The sequence below is a fragment of the Sorex fumeus genome, unplaced genomic scaffold (genome assembly GCF_029834395.1).
Source record: "Sorex fumeus unplaced genomic scaffold, SorFum_2.1 ptg000006l, whole genome shotgun sequence".
Classification (NCBI taxonomy): domain Eukaryota; kingdom Metazoa; phylum Chordata; class Mammalia; order Eulipotyphla; family Soricidae; genus Sorex; species Sorex fumeus.
This window is the reverse complement of record NW_026606063.1, coordinates 66,480,001-66,502,098: the sequence shown is the minus strand read 5'-3', so window position 1 is coordinate 66,502,098 and position 22,098 is coordinate 66,480,001. Positions and strand designations below refer to the sequence as shown.

The 22,098-nt window shown below is 37.7% G+C and overlaps 1 protein-coding gene across 2 annotated transcripts in view; it reads left to right on the top strand.

Annotated features, from left to right (window-relative positions):
* Positions 1-21,242, top strand: part of IL1R1 (interleukin 1 receptor type 1) — an 82,472-nt gene extending 61,230 nt beyond the window's left edge. For both annotated transcript variants that reach the window (XM_056127335.1, XM_056127344.1), the window contains exons 5-11: positions 342-510; positions 3,264-3,326; positions 10,582-10,702; positions 11,418-11,569; positions 13,628-13,771; positions 15,495-15,662; positions 17,801-21,242. In XM_056127335.1, coding sequence (XP_055983310.1) covers positions 342-510; positions 3,264-3,326; positions 10,582-10,702; positions 11,418-11,569; positions 13,628-13,771; positions 15,495-15,662; positions 17,801-18,219 — 1,236 coding nt within the window. In that variant the 3' untranslated portion in view covers positions 18,220-21,242. The remainder of the gene's footprint in view (positions 1-341; positions 511-3,263; positions 3,327-10,581; positions 10,703-11,417; positions 11,570-13,627; positions 13,772-15,494; positions 15,663-17,800) is intronic.
* The last annotated feature ends 856 nt before the right edge of the window (positions 21,243-22,098 follow it).

Sequence of the window (22,098 nt, the reverse complement as noted above, 5' to 3'; positions counted from 1 at the left end):
GCAAGCTACCCATTAGGTATTGGATATGCCAAACACAGTAACAACTATGCCAAACACAGTAACAATAAAGTCTCATGATGGAGACATTACTGGGCCCTCTTGAGAAAATCAATGAACAATGGGAGGACAGTGACAGTGACAGGTTTCATAGGCATACAATAGTTATATCTTAGTACTATAGTTGACTTTTGCCCAAAAATACAATATAAAATTTTCATGAAAGGACTCTTTTGATCTAATATGTGTAGCACGTGTCAATATGAAAAAATGAAATGTTTCTGTTGCTACACTTGGGAAATTATTTGCTGGTTTTTAGTAATTCCTTTTCTTTTAAAACCTAGGATTGCAAACCTCTGCTTCTTGACAATGGAAACTTTGGTGGAGCAACAAATAAACTAATTATAAGAAATGTGCAAGCTGAACATAAAGGGAACTATACTTGCCGTGGAATGTACAAGCACTTGGGACAGCAGTATTTTGTCACTCGGGCTATACGATTTGTACCCCTGGGTGAGTTGTTCCCACTCTAGGTGTTTAAAGCTGGGAAGGTTCAGATACCATGATTTTTGTTGGAAAATGAAGTGTCATTTTATGTGGAGGAATTAGATTGGGTAGAAACTCGAGACTTGCCAAAGGACAAGTGACTTTTGCTTTCTTTTAGTTGTTATTAAATTAGATGTATCACTTGTATCACTTGTCATCCTGTTGCTCATCGATTTGCTCAAGTGGACACCAGTAACGTCTCCATTTGTTTCTGCCGTATGCTAGTGTAGACCAATGGTGTCTGCTTGCTCCAGGAACACAAAGAGCATCAAACTGTTCATTCAGGGTTTTGACAAGAAGTCTGACCATCTCATAGGTGGGTGGCCAGGCATTCTTTTGAAAAAAAAAAATCAATTCAAGGATGTAAGGAAAGAAGGATATTTTATTTCTTCTTCTATCTAATTAAGCAGATGTCATCAGTTATGTTTTCCAAACTGAGCCAGGAGTCTTGTTCTCTAATATGGCCAAAGATGGCCCTTTCAGATTACCCAGGGATGCCTCTGGTTGCTGCAGAAAAACAGCTCTGAGTGTCTTTATGGCTGTCACTGAAGGTCTTTGGCATGCTGGGATGGAGGTGACTGAGCTTTAAAATAAATTATTCTCCAAGAACCTACCTCTTTAGACTTATTTTAGCTCAGTTTCTTAATCTCTCTAGGGCTGGAGCGATAGCACAGTGGTAGGGCATTCGCCTTACACGCGGCCAACATGGCCGACCCGAGTTTGATTCCTCCGCCCCTCTCGGAGAGCCCGGCAAGCTACTGAGAGTATTCGATATGCCAGACACAGTAACAACAAAGTCTCCAATGGAGACGTTACTGGGCCCACTCGAGCAAATCGACGATCAACGGGAGGGCCTTTACTTTACTTTACTTTCTTAATCTCTCTAAACTTGTTTCCTCTTATGTAAAAAGAGACCAACTCAATTTTGGTAGAGAGATTAGAGATCAGGTATGCTGGGCTTATGGCCAGGTGCCTGATGCCAAGTTAATGAGCAATAAGCAGATTTAAGATTGCTATTATTGTTTCTATGAGACTGTCAATGGCCACTAATTATGTTTCACATTAAAAATTATTTTGTCTTTTCTTCTCTCTAGAAAAAAAAAGCAGCTGTCATAGAGGCAGTCAGGGAGGATGGTATAAGGCGGGGGTTATGGGAGGAAAACTGGGGTACTGGTGCTGGGAAATGTACACTGGTGGAGGGATGGGTGTCGGAATACAGTATGACTAAAATCTAATCATGAACAGCTTTGTAATAGTCTGACAGTGATTTAATTAAAAAAGTTCTTTTTTTAAAAAAGAAGAAATTTAAAAACAAAACAAAACAAAATTTAGATTTTGCACTAGATAGATAGTAAAGATATTACCACATAAAAAGATAAAATAAAGTAAAAATTAGTTTATAAAAAAATAAAAGATGCACTTCTACCACTTACTCAGACATGGTCAGAAACTTAAATATTTCTGTAAATAACAAGATTTTGTGAGCTTTTAATAATCTAATAAGAGTTGCCTTGACCAGGGTTTGAAAATGAAGAGAGTCTCTACTTGTAGTTACTGCTGAAACAACAAGCCTAAATAGGGAAATCCGTCAAATTCAGAACACAATCATTCTACATAAAGAAAAATTTTCATAATTGTGTTAGATTAATAACATTAATTTTATTGAGTCAATACACTTTCAATGATTTGTTTGATTGATGAATTACTTTCTTAATTTCCACAGATATCAGTAAATTATACTTTTCAATTTACTATGTGTCACAACTGTCTTGATATTCTAGCAGCCTCTCCTTGGTCTTTTGATAGCTCTGGTTTGTTTTCCTAGAGATTAGTAATCACACCAGAGGACAATATTTTAGGGAAAATGTGGAACTAGAGTATTTAAAAATACAGGTCAACTATATTTTAGATGTGTGCCACCATCTCCTTTTCTCACCACATTTGTAGAAACAATATATGCTTATTCAGGGGAAAGTCATATTTTGTTTTCTTTCTAAAATCATATAGAAAACATTTGAGTATTTATATCAGGCACCATTGTGCATTTTATTAGGGAGCTAAAGGGATGATTTACTGCTGTGATAGATAAAAGAAATGGTTTCTTACTCTGATGGAGCTTACCCCTGGTGAAATTCTTAATATCTATCATTTCTCAAGATTGGTATCAGATCATACCTGGAAGCCTTGCAAAGAAAAGCCAGATTTAATTTCTGAAGATATTAATAGCTTTCTTCCAATTTTAATAAGTTCTGTCAAACTCCTTGGCATTCTTCAACACTGGGTGGCTTAGTCTTAGGTCAAGATGCTAAATACAAGCAGTTCCAACATTGCTTAATAATGCTCCACCCAGGCAGTTTCCAAGATTACTGGCTTTTCCTGATTTTCTCTCAAAAGGAAATACTTGTTTGGAGACTTGGGTCCTTGTGACCTGAGTCTGTTTTCATGGCACCAAACTTACTGGTTCAGAAAGCACCAGGTTTTGGCAGTATGCACTTAATGGTTTTAATGTGAATAAAAGAGAGGCCTCTGGGTTAATTAACTCTGTGTTAGTCTCCTATCTCTTGCTTTATGCTTTCTGCCATATCTACTTAGGACCTGAAGAAATACCTGGCTAGATGCTGTGTATATTGGTATATTTCTGTGTACTTTCCTAGTGTTGTCAGCACTTGAGATTCTAATTGGAAAGAGACTGAAAATCTCATTGGATATTTTTATTTCAGCGAGAAAATTACCCAGGCCTGTGTTTATCAGTCCAGCCAACGAGACTGTGGAAGTGCACTTGGGTAAGTGAGCTCTAATCAGGAGTGCCTAAATTATTATTGTAGACTCAACATTAAGGTAAACTGTAACTTTGCTGCACATAACCCAAGCTGTTTAATGAATTTATATTTAGAGGGAGAAGGCAGAGTTTATATCTTAAAATATTTCTTTGGATTTCCTACCTGTTAGGGCAAAATCTAGCCATATATAATTTGCCCCCTTTGTTCTTCTAAGGACAGTTATTGCCCATGAAAAACAGCAGCCAAAAATTGAGTTGAACACACCTAAGAATGAAAAACATAGTTTACTTGGTGTCTGATGGCTTTCTTATGGCCAGACTTAAACTTTGAAATAGGTCATTGTAGAAATATGCACTTCTAAGGTAGTGAAAAAATGTATTTTAGTAATAAAGACAATCCAAGAAATATTCAGAGCTACATTAGAAGTAGTATCTAGATACATGAATATGTAAATATAAATTAAGTAACCAATTTAGTTCAATTAAAAATTAGTTATATTAACCACATTTCAGGGGGTTTATAGATATTTATAAATACTAGAAATTTTATGCCACAACTGAAAGTTCTATTGAAAACTCTTGGTACAATAGCCAGAATCTGGAAATAACTTGAGTGCCCAAGAACAGAACAAATGAATAAAGAAATTATGGCATGTCTATGCAATAGAATACTATGTAGCTCTTAGAAAAAAATGAAGTCATGATTTTTGCCTATAAATGGATGGACATGGAGAGTATTATGTTGAGTGAAACGAATCAGAAGGAGAGGGACAGATATAGAATGACTGCATTCATTTGTGGTATATAAAATATATATATAGTAGAAGACTAATATCCATGGCCAGGGAAAACAGGGATTAGGAGGACTGGTCAATGGTTGGAACTGACCACAAGTGTGTGTGGGGCTGAGAATAGGTAAAATAGAGAAGAGACCAATAGACAATAATAGCTGGAAGGGATCACGCTGGACAAGATCTGAAGGTAAGTAAGTAAAGTAAGAAAATAAAGAGATATTCTTTATCTTATTAATTTCTAGTATTTATGTATAGCTATAAACCTCTTGAAATGTGGTTAATGTGACTAATTTTTAATTGAACTGAATTGGTTATTTACTGATACAGATAACCTTTCAGTATCAATATTGCAAACCATAATGCTCAAAAGGAGAGAGAGAGAAATAGAGAGAGAGAGAGAAAATAAAACCACTGGCCATAAAGGCAGGCAGCAGGTGGGGGTTATGGGGGTTATGGGAGGGAACCTGGGGACACTGATGCTGGGAAATGTACATTGTTGGAGGGATGGGTGTTGGAATACTGTATGACTGAAATCCAATAATGAACAGCTTTGTGAGGGTCTATTTCATGGTGATTCGATTAAAAAAAGTGAAAAAGAAAACACCTACTGATACAAATTTTTTTGTATCAGAGGATGAGAAATAAAATTTGAAAAGATAATTTTCTTCAGTAATCATAACTGCATGAAGACAGTGAACAACTGAATAGAGATTAGAAAGTTCATGTTTGTGGCCTGTGAATTCTTTATTTTGCAAAATTGTTATTTATAGTATAAGTAAACATAAAGACTTTCTTAGACATAAATAGAGATATGGAAATTCAAATTCAAATATAAAGCATTAGGCTCTTAGGCAGAGTTTCTCAATCTTTTAAAAAAATTATTATTACTTCCCATTAGACTCTAAAACTTACCCCTCAATATTTTTCCTTTGAAAATTTATTTTTATTTGTTTGGGTGCCATATTCATCCGTGCACAATGTTCACTCCTGGATCTGTACTCAGAAATCGTTCTTGGCAGTGCTTAAGGTAACACATGTGGTACCAGAGCTAGAACCAAGGTTGGTTGTGGGTTGTGTGCAAGGCAAGTGCTTTACTCATTGTGCTTTCTCTCTGTCCCCATCTTTCTTGAAATGTTAATACCATGGCTTATATTATATATATTTTAATCAACTATGACCCTTTGGAAGACACTAATCATTGCAGTATCTAATATTTTCTTGCCACTTCCCCAAGAACCACCTTTTGTCAGATTGCCCATAACTCCTATTTCTAATCCACATTCTAGATGGAGTAATATGATCCAGAACCCTGAAATCTAAGCTGTATTGCTCTCCAAGCCCAAAATAAGTTTCATATTAAAAAACAAATATTTTTACTATATTATGTATATTTATACATCACCCTATTATTTGATTATCTTGAAGGATGTTAGATAGGCATTTAATAATATTCAATTCCAATTATCCATAAAACACCTTAGAAAATAGGAATAAAGGGATGATGTTTTAGTAAATAGTTTCAAACCATTTGTTTCCAATATTCTTTATAACAAAACTTCACTGTTTCTGTAGGCAAGGTTAAAATACAAACAAAGATGCCCACATAACCAATATTTTGAAACATGAGACGTGCTCACGTTTCAAGTGCTCAAGTTAGAGATAAAGGAACCAAGTCATCCTTACTATAAGGGAGAAAAGAACTTTCATATTGTTTTTAAGTCATTTTATTGCATGCTTAGAAATCTCAAAAAAAATTACCAGTAAATCTTTAAATTTTTTTGTTAATTTGTTATGTGTACAATTAATATTCTAAATATTGGTTGTTTGTCAATAACTACCTGGAAAATAGAATGTAAAAAATGCTGTTTGTACCTGTACATTTTATAGATAAATATTAATAAGATACCTTAACATTATATATAATATAGCACTGTAGCACTGTCCTCCTGTTTTTCATCGATTTGCTCGAGGGGACCCAGTAACATCTCCATTGTGAGACTTGTTGTTACTGTGTTTGGCATATCGAATATGTCACGGGTAGCTTGCCAGGCTTTGCCATGCAGGCGAGATACTCTCAGTAGCTTGCTGGGCTCTCTGAAAGGAGCAGAGGAATCTAATCCAGCTTGGCCAGGCCAGCTGCATGCAAGGCAAATGCCCTACTGCTGTGCTTTCACTCCAGCAAATACCTTAACATTATATATATAATATATATGAAATTTATTAGGTAGGAAAAACATCAGCCTTATTGCTCGAAAATAGAACTTTTGTTTATTTTTGTTGTGTTTTTTGGAGGGGAAGGAGCACACCTGGCTATTCTCAGGCTTACTCCTGGCTCTGAGCTCAGGGATTACTCCTGGTGGTATTCAGGGGACCATAAGGGTGCTTGGGCTCAAACCTGATTCAGCCATGTGCAGAAAAATCACCCTACTCTGGTCCCTAAAATAGAATATTTTAAAAGGCTTCAAGGGTTACACTAGATTCACGTTGGAATTATGTCCAAGAGAAACCATTATTGAAAGTATTGTAAACCAAAAAGATTTCTTAAATAAATAAAAGTCTTCACTGGGAACAGTAATAAACATCACTGTCATTCCGTTGTTCATCGATTTCCTCGAGCAGGCACCAGTAATGTCTCCATTCATCCTAGCCCTGAGATATTAGCAAGTGCCACATTGCAGGCTTTTTCAGGGTCAGGGGAATGAGATCCATCATTGTTACTGAGTTTTGACATATCGAATATGTCACGGGGAGCTTGCCAGACTCTGCTGTTCGGGCAGGATACACTCAGTAGCCTCCCGGGTTCTCCAAGAGCGAGAACTAGACAATAAGAGGTTGCGCTCGTGCACTTTCAGGAGCTTGGTTTTATAGTCTCTGGGTCCTGGCCTTCGATGGGATTACACTGCACCAGGGCAGTTGGTGGGTGTAACTGTCTAGATACTGGAAGATGGGGGATCTGGGTGGAGGAGGCCCAGTCCCGATCCGAGCAGCCTTGGAGATCTCAGACCTGGTTCCCGCACACCTGGGTTCCTCTGCCTGTTCCTTCATGCGTGAGGCTCGTCCGAGCATGTGGAGAGTGGCCCTAAGCATGGCTGTGGCTGGCTCTGGAGGTCTTTAGCTACCGGGGCTGGGGCGGGGTGGGAAACTCAACCTAACCCCCTCCAAAAGGCTCCTTTGAGAACAGCCAGGTGCAGGGGCAGGAAACTCTGCTAGGTTGTTCTAGAAACTATAAAACCAAGCTCCTGGAAGAGAACAAAGCAGAATAATAACCATAATCTTAAAAAATGCAAATTTAAGCAGAATTGTAATTTTGATGTTTATCTTCTACATGAAAAACTGAGAAGTTAGTATGTTTACTCAAAATGATATTTTAGGTTTAATGGTATCACAATAAGAATATGAATGGACCTAAAATTGGCAAGAGATTCTAAAATTTATCACGATCCTCCCGTTATTCATTGATTTGCTCGAGCGGGCCTAGTAACATCTCCATCATGAGACTTGTTGTTACTGTGTTTGGCATATTGAATACGTCACGGGGAGCTTGCCAGATAAAATAATGAGACAGTTAAAATAATATTGAAAAGAGCAGGGCTCTGAATGATACTAATATTTATCCTAAAGCTACAGTTATTGAGTATAGTACCAAAGCAATGCATACATATTAATATTAACCGATAAATTCTCAAGGCGAGGTACTTATTTTATAATCAAAGTGACATAAAATTTATCAAGTTATGTGTTATTCATTAAGGGTTCTAGGATGATGAGTCAGAAATTTAGATGAAAATTTAAAGCTCCTCTTCATAACATACCAAATTGTATACTAGACAAATTAAAGACTAAAACAATCAAAGCAATAACATAGTGAAAGAACTGTATATCTGATTATCTTTCTGAGTTGGCAATGGAGAGGACTTTTCAGGAGAAAAATGAATACTTTCATATTTTGTTTGTTTGTTTTTGAACCACACCTGGCTGTAATCAGGTCTTATTCCTGGCTCTGCACTAAGGGATCACTCTTGGTGGGGCTCAGAGGAACATATGGGATGCCAGGATTGAACCCAGATCAGCCACATGTAAAGCAAGCAACCTATCTGCTATAATACTTCTCTAGCCTTCAAAACATTTGTAAATGATAAAGATGTTTAAAAGATAGAAATATCTATTCCAATGAATTTTCAGAAACAAAAATAAATCAAAAGCAAAAAAGCAGAGATATTTGGATTAGTTATCCTGTATTATAGAAAGCAAGTAATTTGTGTTATATAAAGTTGCCTTGCACTATATGACAAATTGTTATAAAGAAGATGCTCTTCATGAATAAAAGTTTTCTATATTCTTATAAGGTTAATGTGTCAGTGTAGTAATGCACAGTAGGATGGCAAATGCACTGATGCACAGTAGGATGGCAAATGCACAGTTCTTAGAAGGAAGGCAATTGACTGCCTAGCTTATGAAAACCATATTGATTGAGCATGAACTCAAGAAATGAATTGAACATTTAAGTGATATTTTCTTCTCTCAATGAGCAATTTAAACTAAACAGAGATATTTTGTATCTGGAAATCTTATGAAGTAAATGATACACAAGCTGCTGTTTAGCAGATACACTGGTATAATTTCACTTGGGAAAGAGATTATTTTCTTTTTGTTTATTTGTTCTGTTTTTTGGGTCATACCTGGTGGTATTGAGGAGTTACTCCTGGCTCAGCACTCAGGGATCACTTTTGGTTAACAGGGATCAAATACAGGTTGACTATATGCAAGCAACCTACCTTCAGAACTCTTTCCAGGCAGAAGAGGGATTGTTTTTAAAATATGTATTTCTTTTTTTTTAATGTAGGAGTACTGCTATTTATTCAGCCATAGATTAAACTGATTGAATTGGGCATGAACTCCACATTACATTACATTTTAAAAATTCAGAATGTTAATTTTATTTTATTGTTTTTATTATTATTATTTTAATCACCATGAGATACAGTTACAAAGCTTTCTGGCTTGAGTTTCAGTTATATAGTGATCAATCACCCAACCCTTCACCATTGTACATCTTGCACCACCAAGATCCCCAGTATACCCCCATCCCTCCCCCATCTCTATGGCAGACAAACTCCCCTATAGTTTCTTTTGTATTGCTTGTTATGAATAGCATAAGATGTTGCATGGTCGCAAGAGTAGCCGTGTGCTCCTAGAATTCTAAAATTTCAGGTAATTAGGGTCTAGAGAAATCTCTGCAGCGAATTTCTTGGTTTAGGGATTCTTTTGTGTTTCCCTGGATCACGGCTGTTAAGGAGCTTAAGTAGCATCCAGAGGCAGTTTGTGGACGTGACCTCCAGGGCCCCATGAGGATGGAGGGATGAGAAGGACTAGCCCATCCTTCATCCCTTGAGACCTGGAGTTTGCCATCACTGAACCACATACCTGCACTTCTCTTTGGTTTAAGGAAGTTGGCAGCCACTGGGGCTTTTAGGGGGGAGGTGGAGGAATGATACCTGCCCCCGTCTAAGGCACCTCAGTGTAGTAGGCCTGGCTTAAAGTCTGAAGGCATCTCTGCAGTGAGCTGCTTGGTTCGGGATTCTAAGATATGTATTTCTTTTAACTCAGTTCTATTTCCAGACTTTCATTTAAGATATGGACAGTACTGACGTCCTGGAATGTTTATCATTAATATCTGCAATTAATGGACATAAATTAATATTTGCAATTAATCATAATTAAATGCTAGAATGTTGTGATTGGTAAGGAAAAATCATTCTATTCCTTTATGAAATACTGAACAGAGATGAAATGGAATTTTTTGGTAAGATTATTATGTGAACTAAACTAAAATCCGCAATATTCAATAATGACAAATATCAGCCCATTGTAAACATGAGAGACAAGAGGCTGTGAGATCACCCAAAAGACCAGTATGTACACTACATGTGGGATGTTCAGATTGAACATTGAAACCACATGGTCTGAACACCACCAACAATGACCCACCGCAAGACAAAACCAAACAAAAGTACATTGGTGGGAGGGATACTGGGAATATTTGTGGTGGAGAATGAGCACTGGTGGAGGGATGGGTACTCAATCATTGTATGACTGAAATGTTAACACAAGAATTTGTAAGTCTGTAACTGTACCTAACAGTGATTTGTTTAAAAAGAAGGAGGAGGAGGAGGAGGAGGAGGAGGAGGAGGAGGAGGAGGAGAAGGAGGAGGAGGAGGAGGAGTTGGAGGAGGAGGAGGAGAAGGAGGAGGAGGAGGAGAAGGAGGAGGAGGAAGAAGAAGAAGATGTTTGTACAGAGAATATATAGAATGAGATATATAAAATTACGAATAGTCAGTGTATCTAGACTATAGGTTTAAGGGGATTATTTATTTACACTGTTATAGAATTAGATTTGTTTTCCAATAATCATTTTTGTCTATTAGATAAAATGAGCTGTATCATGATTATCAATGCTTTTTGCAGGATCCCAGCTAAAAGTGACCTGTAATGTAACTGGCCGATGGGGTGATAGTGTCCTCTGGAAGTGGAATGGATCATTTATCACTGAGAATTATACAGTTTGGATAAAGGTAGACTATAGTATGTAAGTATCCTGACAGCTAATTATGCAACAGGAACATTTTAAGAATAAATTTTGCATTGTACTATAAATTTGATGGTTTAATCTAATAGCACTGATTAGTTGACAGTTGATAGATCCTTAACCCTTGGCTCTAACCCATATTGAGTTTCAAGATTTATAAAATCTTGAATGTTTCAGGTGAAAATACATGTCAGTTTAGTGCAAATTTCAGACTACTTGGAAGGCTTTCCTTCTAAATTCAGTTGTGTTGCAGCATTCCAAAGAAGCAGTTTTCTAGAGTTATCTTTCAAGTATTCTTTTAAGCAGTTTTAAAAAAAAGTAGTTTAGAAAAGTATCACTGGGAGCAGCCAAGGATCAGACACTTTTCTGCTCCAGTCTCGGGTGGCTCCTTTGACTTTTTTAGTAATAAGCTACTAAAATCATTATCAATACCTTGGTCATTTGCCTCCGTCACTCATTTATTGTATTTTTCTTTTGTATCCCAGGAAGAATGACTATATTCATTTTATTTCTCTGCTACTGAATCTTTCATTGACTGTGTTCTTAGCACTATGAGTTCCTAGATCAGTATTGCTAAGTGTGTTATTGCTGCAATTGCTTAGGGTTGGTGACCATTCTTCTGTAAGTTATGCAACAAATAAAGGCATAAACTATATATTTGTGTCTGGTATAGTGAATATACTTTAAAAAATCTTATCCTCTTTCTTTTGAACAGAACAAAGAATCCTTCAAGCCCCAAAAGCTATACAATCATTGCAGTGCTTAATCTTTTAAAAGTACAACGTGATTTTTATCTATATCCATTTTTCTGTGAAGCTAGAAATTCACATAGTAAGCAAACAGCCTATATCCAATTAGCACATCCAGGTAAACACCAAAACTATTTACTTGAAATGAAATTTTGTTTGATCATTATGGCCTTGTTAAGACCTATTCCTCTGTCCACAACAGTCTTGAATTCCTCTTACCCAGGGTAGCTTCTGTTTTCATCCACTTCTCAACTGAACTGTCTTCGTATTTTTCTGTCCTATTCTAACTCATCTCTCTGCCTAAATTGATATTAATACCTGTCATGAGTTTCCATAGGACCCTATCTCCATTTCATACAAACTATCACTGAATTTTCTTTGATGGTGAATTATGTGATGGAGAAGACCATTTATCTTACTAGACACTCTTTCTAGGATTGGTAGCAACTAAATCTGATATGCTAAAGCACCTATCAAGATTTGTAGATAAATGACTACATGATGGATGCAAAAGATACTCCTATACCCATACTTTTTAGAGGGGATGTCAACAATTATTTGTTTTAAAAATGTTTGTCTTTATGAATTGAATAATAAGACAGTACAAAAGTACCTGTGTAATATTTTAAGATTAATTTTGGTTGAATTAAAAATAGGTTATTTGTGGCTGGGATTATAACTCCATGGTAGAGCAGATATCTCACATACATGAGATCCCTGAAACCACAAAAATGTGGGTATTTATGAAACTGTACATGAAAAAAATAGATGAATGAACATCAAGACAAACTTTAATTAAGAAATGAATTTGGAAAGGTCACCAGTATCTCTTATATTCTTTGTATGATTATAAGTGTCACTAACAAAAATTGAATTTAAAGAACATTTATGGCATCAAAAGTCATCAAATAATAATAAACTTGGAAAAATCTGTTTAGGAACTCAATTGAAATTTTATAAACCTTACTAGATAACTTAGAGAAGGCCTACGCGGATGGAGATCTGGGCAGACGTTATTGCTAGTCTGAAGGTGTCAGCTCTCTCCTGTGATTAAAAACACTTCCCGCAATGTCCAATAAATAGTTCTGTAGAATAGATTTTGTGTACCGTGTATAAAGCAGAGACTCTGATCACTGGCACCACAAAACCCACTAGGCACCTCAGGGAAAACCCTAGGGGTCCTGAATACCTGTGGGCCTAAACCTTGACCCACATCAGTGCTGTTGGGATCTGGCATTACCAGAAATCATACCTGTTCCCACCCCCAGCTTTCAAAAAGGCAACTTACATTCAGAATCTAAGGGGCATCTGGGATATATATTTATGTGGATGTGTTGTGGGAGTTAAGCTTATTCTAAAAGTTATGAGAAAAGGTAATGAGTCAAGAAGAATCAAGTTGGTCTTAAATATCAGTTGTCTATCTGGAAGCTTTACATGGCAGACATCATGGTTTTGTATGGTTTTTTTAAAATAGCAATTAAGAGAGTAATGGCAGCTAACAATTGTATCAATTGGATATTGACTCTCATTTGAGCCAATTAGATACCAAATGATGCATGTTTATTTGTACTTCATACCTAGATCAATTGTAGATGGCTCAAAGATTTACATTGGAATAGCAAAATAATGAAGTTTCTAGTTCTCATTTTTTTCTTTTTTATGAATGCCTATGTAATCCCTGACACTTAGAAACCACTTTCATTTTTTACCTATTTCTTCTCCTCCCAACTCCTATCTCACTTTCACCGTTTTCTTTGCCCCTCCTCACCTCTACTCTCTGAATAAATAGTCTAGAGTGAAACCAGGAGAAAGTCGAAGTGCAGTTCAGCCTGTATAGCACCAACTCTGTCCTTTTTCCTAACTTCCAGCTTTCCCCATTATACTAATCTACTCCCTGGGAGACTTTACAGACAGGTTTTAGTATTTCTTCTACATTATTGTTTATTATACAACTTCAGTGAAAATTTATTACAACGTACTTTTTTAAAATATAGAATCCATTTTAGATGGCTTTGTACAATGCAAGTATCCATTATTAAGTGGTGATAATGAATGAGTTAATATCACTGGGAATTTGGGATTGCAGACTCATTTCAAATATTAAGAGAATAATGTTTAATATGTTATGCTCAACATTTAAATTCTTTTGGTTCTAATATTTTTCTTTTTGTTACAGTTCCTGATTACCAGAAGATCCTGATTGGTATTTTTGTCGTATTAATTGTAGTAATCATATGCTCTATTATCATCTATAAAATTTTTAAGGTTGACATTATACTTTGGTACAGAGATTCTTGCTATAAATTTCTACCTAAAAAAGGTAAAATTTTCTATTTTATATAACTACAACTGGTCTCATTCATTTTATATATTATTATTGAAAATATAGTAGTTGAGACATATAAGATAGATACAAGAGATTTTATTTAAAGAGCTTTGCTGTTGTTGTTGTCTTGGGCCCACATCCTTCAGTTCTGGGTTCAACTCCTGGCTTGGTGATTGGACATTGCTCCCAGTGGTGCACCAGGGAGTCTGTGGTGTCAGGGATTGAAATGAGGGCCCTTGCATACAAAGCAAGTACTTCCTTTGGGGCTCCCCAATCCTGGGAGTTTACTTAAATTTTGAAATGAAAGTTTGCACAGGCAAGAAATATCTTTTTTCTGATACATTATTGAAAATTTATAACCCTGTAGGCTGAATAGCACTGTTTTTCAAGTACTGCTTTGATGTTCTTGATGTGAACTGACATCTGACACATCAATTTATAAATCCAGTTACTCAGAAGTTGTTGTTGAGGACCTACTTAATGCAGTGTAGGACATAGATCACCCTTTATATTCCTGCAAATAAGACTAATAGTTCAGTTTTCTTGCATCAGATACATGTTCTCTTTCTCCTTTTAAAACACATTTTAGGGGCTGGAATGATAGCACAGCAGGTAGGGCATTTGCCTTGCATGCGGCCAACCTAGGTTCAAACCCTGGCATCTCATATGGTCTCCCAAGCACACCACCAGGAGTAATTCCTGAGTGCAGAACCAGGAGTAGCCCCTGAGCATACCAGATATGGCCCCAAAGTAAAAATAAAAGAATAAATATATAAAAGAGAAATTAAAACATTTCAGACCACTAGGAGTACTGTAACTTATGAAAGGAAGTGTGGGTATAAGTCAGGGATGGAAGTAAAAAAAATAATGTCCATATTAAGAGAAATTATCTGCCCGCAGAGAATAGTATAAAGAATAATTTTTAGTATAACACGATCAATTGAAACTTGATTCTATTGACTTTGAACATTTGAAAAAATATTGTACTTTAAAAGGTATTGCACATTTAACCATAATGCCTAAAATGAGAGAGAGAGAGAGAGAGAGAGAGAGAGAGAGAGAGAGAGAGAGAGAGAGAGAGAGAAGAGGTATCTGCCATCGAGGCAGACTGGGGCGGGGGTGTGACTTGATGGGGTGAGAGGGAAATTGGAGACATTAGTACTGGAAAATTATGCTGGGATAAGGAATGGCTGTTTGACCATTGTATGACTGAAACCCAAACATGAACAGTTTGTAATGCTTTATTTCACAGTGATTCAATAAAATAACTTTTTAAAAAAAATATGGGACCCATGGTGGTGGAAAATGGGCACTGGTGGAGGGATGGGTGTTTGATCATTGTACATTTGAAACCCAAGCACAAAAATTTGTAAATCTACAACTGTACCTCATGGTGTTTCACTAACAAAAATTTTTTAAAAAATGCAAATGATGGAGAATGGGCACTGGTGGAGGGATGGGTACTGGATCATTGTATAACTGAGACCCAAGCACAAAAAATTTGTAAGTCTACAACTGTACCTCATAGTGTTTTACTAATAAAAGTTTTTAAAAAATAAAATAAATAAAAATTAAAACGTTTAAATTTAAAAAAATGTATTGCACTTTTAGTCATATTATTTAACAAACACTTCTTTTTGTAATGCATATTGTTTAAATTGACTTTAATGGGTCTTGCACGTTCCCCTTTGATTCTAAATATATTTTTCCCCTTTAGCATCAGATGGAAAGATCTATGATGCTTACGTGCTATATCCAAAGAGCCTTGAGGAAGGATCCACTTCCACTTCAGATAATTTTGTGTTTAAAGTCTTGCCAGAAGTTTTGGAAAAACAGTGTGGATACAAGCTTTTTATTTTTGGAAGGGATGATGATGTCGGTGAAGGTATGTATGTAACAGAAAAACAAAGTAGACATCTTATTTTATTATTTTGTTTGCTTTGTTTTTGGTCCATAGCTGGATTGGGGAACCATATGCAGTATTGGGAATCAAACTAGCCTCATCTTAGTCAAGTGCCTTAACCTATGTACTATCTCTCCAGATCTTGTAAGTTTAAAATCAGTTTAATTACACAAATTGGGTTTCATCTTTCTAGAAGATTATGGCAGAAGAAGAGTAACTTTTTTTGACAACTTAAAGAATTTCTTTAAAGGGCCAGGGAGATAGTTCAGTGGATAAACCACTTGCTTTGCATGCAGCCAATTCTGGTTTGATCATTAGCACCACAAACATGGTCCTCCAAGCACCACCAGGAGTATCCCTGAACTCAGAGCCAAGAGTAAGTCCTGAGCATATCCAGGTATGGCCTCAAATCAAAATAATCATGAAAAAGATTAATGCACTGCACTGTAGCACTGTTCTCCCATTGTTCATCAATTTGCTCGAGTGGGCCCAGTAACGTCTCCATTGTGAGACTTCTTGTTACTGTGTTTGGCATATCAAATATGTCACGGGTAGCTGAAAAAGAATAATAATAATAATAATAATAAACTTTACTAGAGTGCATGCAAAATTTAATAAGAGTGATAGCACAGCGGTAGGGCATTTGCCTTGCGTGCAGCCAGCCCGGCCGGGCCAGGTTTGATTCCTCCGCCCCTCTCAGAGAGCCTGGCAAGCTACCGAGAGTATTCAATATGCCAAACACAGTAACAAAAAGTCTCACAATGGAGACGTTACTGGGCCCGCTTGAGCAAATCGATGAACAACGGGAGGACAGTTTACCTTTATTAAATAAATAGCACAGCGGGTAGGGTTCTTGCCTTGCACACAACTGACCCAGCCAACCTGGGTTTGATTCCTCCACCCCTCTCAGAGAGCCCAGCAAGCTACTGAGAGTATCTCACCCGCAGGACAAAGCCTGGCAAGCTACCCGTGATGAATTTGATATGCCAAACACAGTAACAAGTGTCATAATGAAGACGTTACTGGACCCGTTCGAGAAAATCGATGAACAATGGGAGGACAGTGACAGTGACAGAAATAAATAGTGTTTACTTGTCTCATATTTTGGTTGAGCAACCACCAAGTTTATGTCAGTGGTTGTTTTGTTTGGGGGTCATCCCAGTGGTGCTCAGGGCTCATTCCTGGAAGGGATCAGGGGATGATATAGGGTGCTGGGATCAAACCTGGGTCGGCTATTGCAAGGCAAACACCCTGCCTGCTGTACTATCTCTCTGACCCCAAGTAATTTTTAATTCATTGATATCATATACCTGTAAAGTCCCTTATCCCCCAGGTCACCTGGAATTGATCAAGATATGATGCCAATAGCAAGCCAAGGCAATTCAGAGTCCAGGACTTGGAAAGCCCTTCTATAAGGAAACAAAGGCTGTCTCTGAAAGTTTGAACTGCTGAGAGTAGAGGGGAAAACAGTAAAGGAAAGGTGGTACCGGACATTCTGAAGCATTCACAGATTCAAGGAGGTTATTTGCAGGTTGAGGCAAGGCCTTTAGAAATCTTGGATCCCATAGTAACCTTCGGTCACGGTCATGGTCCTCCCATTGTTCATCGATTTGCTCAAGCAGGCCCAGTATTGTCTCCATCATGAGACTTGTTGTTACTGTGTCTGGCATATCGAATACGTCATGGGTAGCTTGCCAGGCTCTGCCGTGAGGGTGAGATACTCTCGGTAGCTTGCTGGGCTCTCCCAGAGGGATGGAGGAATCGAACTCGGGTCGGCCATGTTGGCTGCTTGTAAGGCAAATGCCCTACCGCTGTGCTATTGCTTCAGCCCTTATCACTGATATATAAAATAGGAGTGGTATAGATCAGATGGTTTTAGAGGACATGTTTTACATTTCACCTGAAAATGTTCTGAGTCTTAAATGACATTCAGTTTTGGGGAGTTTAAGTTTTGATTTAGCCTATAAAACAGAAACTTCTTCAATCTTGTCAGGTAAGAAGAAGAATCAGGAGTATGTCATCAGAGGAAGGGTGGGACATGCCTTGTGGGTTTCTAGACTGGGCTATGAAGAGGTTTTTATAAATCGAAAACTCACTCTGCTGTGCTTTGTTTTTTTCAGACTTTGTCAAGGTCATTAATGAAAACATAATGAAAAGCAGAAGACTCATTATCATTTTGGTTCAAGGAATAATAGGATTTAAGTGGCTGGGGAATTCCTCTGAAGAGCAGATAGCAATGTACAATGCTCTCATTAAGGATGGAATCAGAGTTCTCCTGCTGGAACTGGAGAAAATCCAAGATTATGAGAAAATGCCCGAATCCATTCAATTCATTAAACAGAAGCAAGGGGCTCTACGCTGGCCAGGGAACACTGGAGAGGAGACACAGTCTGTGAAGTCAAGGTTCTGGAAGAAGGTCAGGTACCACATGCCAGTACAGCGGCGGCCACCTCCTTCCGAACATCAGTTTCTGTCCCTGATCCCAAGTCCAAAGTCCCAGAAGAGGCTGCCAAAGGACGTCCATGTGCCTCGGGGGTAGCAGGGAGGAGAGGGGTCACCATGCTTGGTGCTCCTGTGCCACAACATGACTGCATTGACTTGTATGGTGACAGCATATACCTGTAGAGTCCCACATCCCCCAGGTCACCTAAAATTGTTAAGGGACAAAGATGTGGTACCAGTAGCAAACCAAGACAATTCAGAGTTCAGGTCTTGGAAAGTCCTTCTATAAGGCAACAAAGGCCCTCTTTGAAAGTTTGAACTGCTGCATATTGGGGCAGAACAGCAAGTTAAAGATGGTGCCAGAGATTCTCAAGCATTCACAGATTTGAAGAGGTTGTTTGCAGGTTGAGGCGAGGGCTTTGGGCCGTCAGAGTCTGGTGGGTGATGGTGGGGTCCTTAAATGGTATCTCTGGAGGAGTGCGGTGCTACAGGTAAATTGACACTGAAACTTCATGGAGGAGAATTGAAGCATCCATGGAAACATTCCGTTGGCTCTGCGTTTCCCTATACATCAATGGCAGACATTCAGTTTCCAGATCTGGATTTTATTTTTTACAGACCTTTCAAACTATTTTGGTGAAAGGGGAAATTCAGGAATCCCAGGGGTTTGAAATAACCTTAGTTTTCCCTTTAAAAGAGAGAACTTTAAAAGCAAGAGAGATGGAGAATTGATGCTTTCACCCTGCTTAAGTTCATCATTCCCTTCTGTTACCTGCTATTCTGTTATTTTGTTGAACTCGCTTGCAAAGTTCAACTTTCACGTTACTTCTATCTTCTGTTCTGTCATACAGTGTCCACAGATAAACTAACCTTTTTAAAAATGCCTTTCACATATAATCTGATGCTTTATAAAACTCTCCTTCCAGCTCTTCCTTGTTTAGGATTTAAAGCTCAGATTTGTCAACATTTTCACCTGGTTTCCTTACCCCAATCTCAGCCCACAGCCTTTCCCTTGGTCCTGTGTCTTCTCTCTCTACCTCCGGGGATCCTCCATCCTGCTTCTCTTGCCTATCTCTTCAACTAGATGCCTTCTAGAAAGTTCCCCAGTCAACCTGAATTTAACTAAAATTCGTAGTCGACTCTAGCTGTATTTCGTTGCTGCTAGCTCTCTCATCTCAGTCTTGTTCTATTACATCAACCATCAAAGAGAAGGTTAGTTATTTTTACTTCAGATCAGAGGTAACAGCCTGGTATCTGAGATTCCTTTATAAGAATTTGTACAGCTGACAGGTTTGTATAGTGCCTTAAAGGTATTTAAAAATACCCACAGATGATCACATTTGTTTTTCTCAAGGATTCTGTAATTTTGTAGATGCTTTAAAAATTATGTTAGTTCTGGGATTCCTAAGACTGGCATCTATGATGTTGTCATCCAGCCTAGTTTTCAAGATAATTGGTGTCATGTAAAAACTGTCCCCTTTCATTCTATGCTGACCTTTTCTGTAAAGAAATTATTGTTTTCTAGCAATGTGGCTGAGACTAGTAATACTTTTATTTAAGAAACCAGTTCCAAATTTTGAATGTCAATATTTATAAAACCTTTATCTTAGGAAAAATATTCTTTCATCTATTTCTTTCCTAAAGGAAAATAAGTCTTGGTAAGCCAAAAATGAAGAAATACAGGTGTAATTTTTAAAAAATTCAGATCTTGAAAGACTTTTTTAGAACTTGATGGTTGTCTTGGGATAATCAGAGGACCTCTGGCAAACAACCAGGCAGGTCTTCACAAAATATTTACTAGTGGACATGTATATAATTAAAAGTCATATGGACATAGAAAGACTTTAAAAAAAGTTTATGTCATTCCTGGCAGTGCTCAGGGTTTATTCCTGGCTCTGTGCTCAGAGATCACTCCTGAAAGGACATAGGGAACCATATGTTTATCTGTCTATTTTTTAAAAATTAGTTTTAATATTCCATGAGTGAGCACAAACCTTTCTTTGGTATACTTCCCTCAAAATAGTCAGAGTTAGACAAAGACAAAGTTGAAATCCTTTGAATTTTCTCTTTCTACTTGTTTTCCTTTGGATTTTATCTGAAACCACTGGATAGCAAGATTTTTTTTTTTTTGGAAGCTGCTGTCTTCAAAGAAAATGCCTTATTTGGGGTCTGGAGAGAACTCAAAGGGCAGAGTCGTCCTTGGCATGCTGAAGGCCTCTTAAATCCACGGCATTGCATGGTTCCTCAAGTACTGCTGGTGCCCCCACCCAAGCACAGAGCATCCGTGTGTGGGCCAACACAACAACAGAGAAAATGTGTCTTTTCATTTGGCTGCCACCAAAGACTATAGCTGGGAACCTGGGTATTTGGTGAAAACTGACATTCCTTCATAAGATCTATCAGATGTTTCAAACATGATCCTCTTTACTCTGTCATCTTTGAGATCTGTTTCCATGCATAAGGACATTAATGTCAATTGGAAGTCATAATAATTAATGAAATTGGCGAGAAAGTAAGGAGGGGTGGGGGCCGATCAAGAATCCCAAGTGGCATTGCACTTGGAATTTAGGGAGGGGCAAGAGAAAAATTTAGCCTGAATGGAGCATAATTCCCAAAAGGAAAGTAAAAAATGTCCCTTACTCTGTGACTCCCCATCCTCAGAGAAGAGGGCTCCAAAGAAATGAGGTACATTCCTAATTCTTACAATTTTCTTTGCCTACGCTTCAACCCCAAACCTTTTTAAGCTCTTAAAAAAGAAAGTGTCTTTCCCACTAATCAGATTTTAATGCATTATTAAAGCCAAGTGTTGAGGAAAGTTTGCACAGGACTGAAGTATGCAAATTTTCCTCAATACTTTCCACAATAGATTGCCACCTACTTAAACTGACTTGACAGAAATTATATTTTCCTCCTCTTGCCTCATGTTTGTAATTAAAGGTATTGAGCCATTCTTTTTATTGAGTTTTAATAAATTATTTTTGTACGGGTTACAAATGAAGGTTTTTAAAAATTGTATACTTCAACAAATATTTTTATATAGTAAAATACCAATAGTGTACAGTATGTATCTTTGGGTCACTGGACTGTACCTGTTTTTCAATAAAATTGTCTCACATTGCTGTTGGGTTTTATCATTAATCTCTGTTTCTTTGCCCGTCCTCTCCAGAGAATGATGTAGGGGAGCTCAAAGCGACCTTAAGCTCCCAGTGGCTGATCTCAGTTACACCTCACCTGCTTACTTCTCTTTAAAATGGGTTAAAATGTTCATCTAATTAACTGTTTACCTGCACAAAAATGATCAGAGTAACACTTGGAAAAACATTCTTTAGAAGGTTTTCATTTAGTTTTTTTTTTTCTCACTAAGGAGAACACAACTGGAAAACATGCAGTCAGGCAATGACACACACACACACGCACACCACACACACACACACACACACACACACATACATGCATCCCCCCCCCCCACACACACACACAAAAAAAAACACTGGCAATCAAGGTGCCTGATGCCAGCATTTTGTTCTTGCCTTACAGCAGCTCCCACAGGCAGGCACCTGAGGGCCACAAAAGAGACGGATACTGTGGAGAGTGATGTAACTCGGCCTGGACTCCAAACTCGCTATGAATCTGCTTAGAGTCTCGGGATGTAAAAACTTGGACAAATGATTTGAGTTCTAATGTTCCCTGTGAAAATGAGTGCAGCCTCCAATTCCCGGAGTTGACTAAAAAGATAAAGTACAGATGACAAGCCTGGTATCTAGCCTATGAGAGGTCCTCAGCAAGATGAAATTTTTGAAGTGAACCAAATCATAGATATTTGCTTCTGGTTATACTGTAGCACTGTAGCACTGTCCTCCCATTGTTCATCGATTTGCTGGAGCAGGCACCAGTAACATCTCAGAATCTTAAAATCATTAAAGAGATGTCCACAAAACTTGCTCTAACAGAATTTCTCACTGGTAGCATTGGGAGT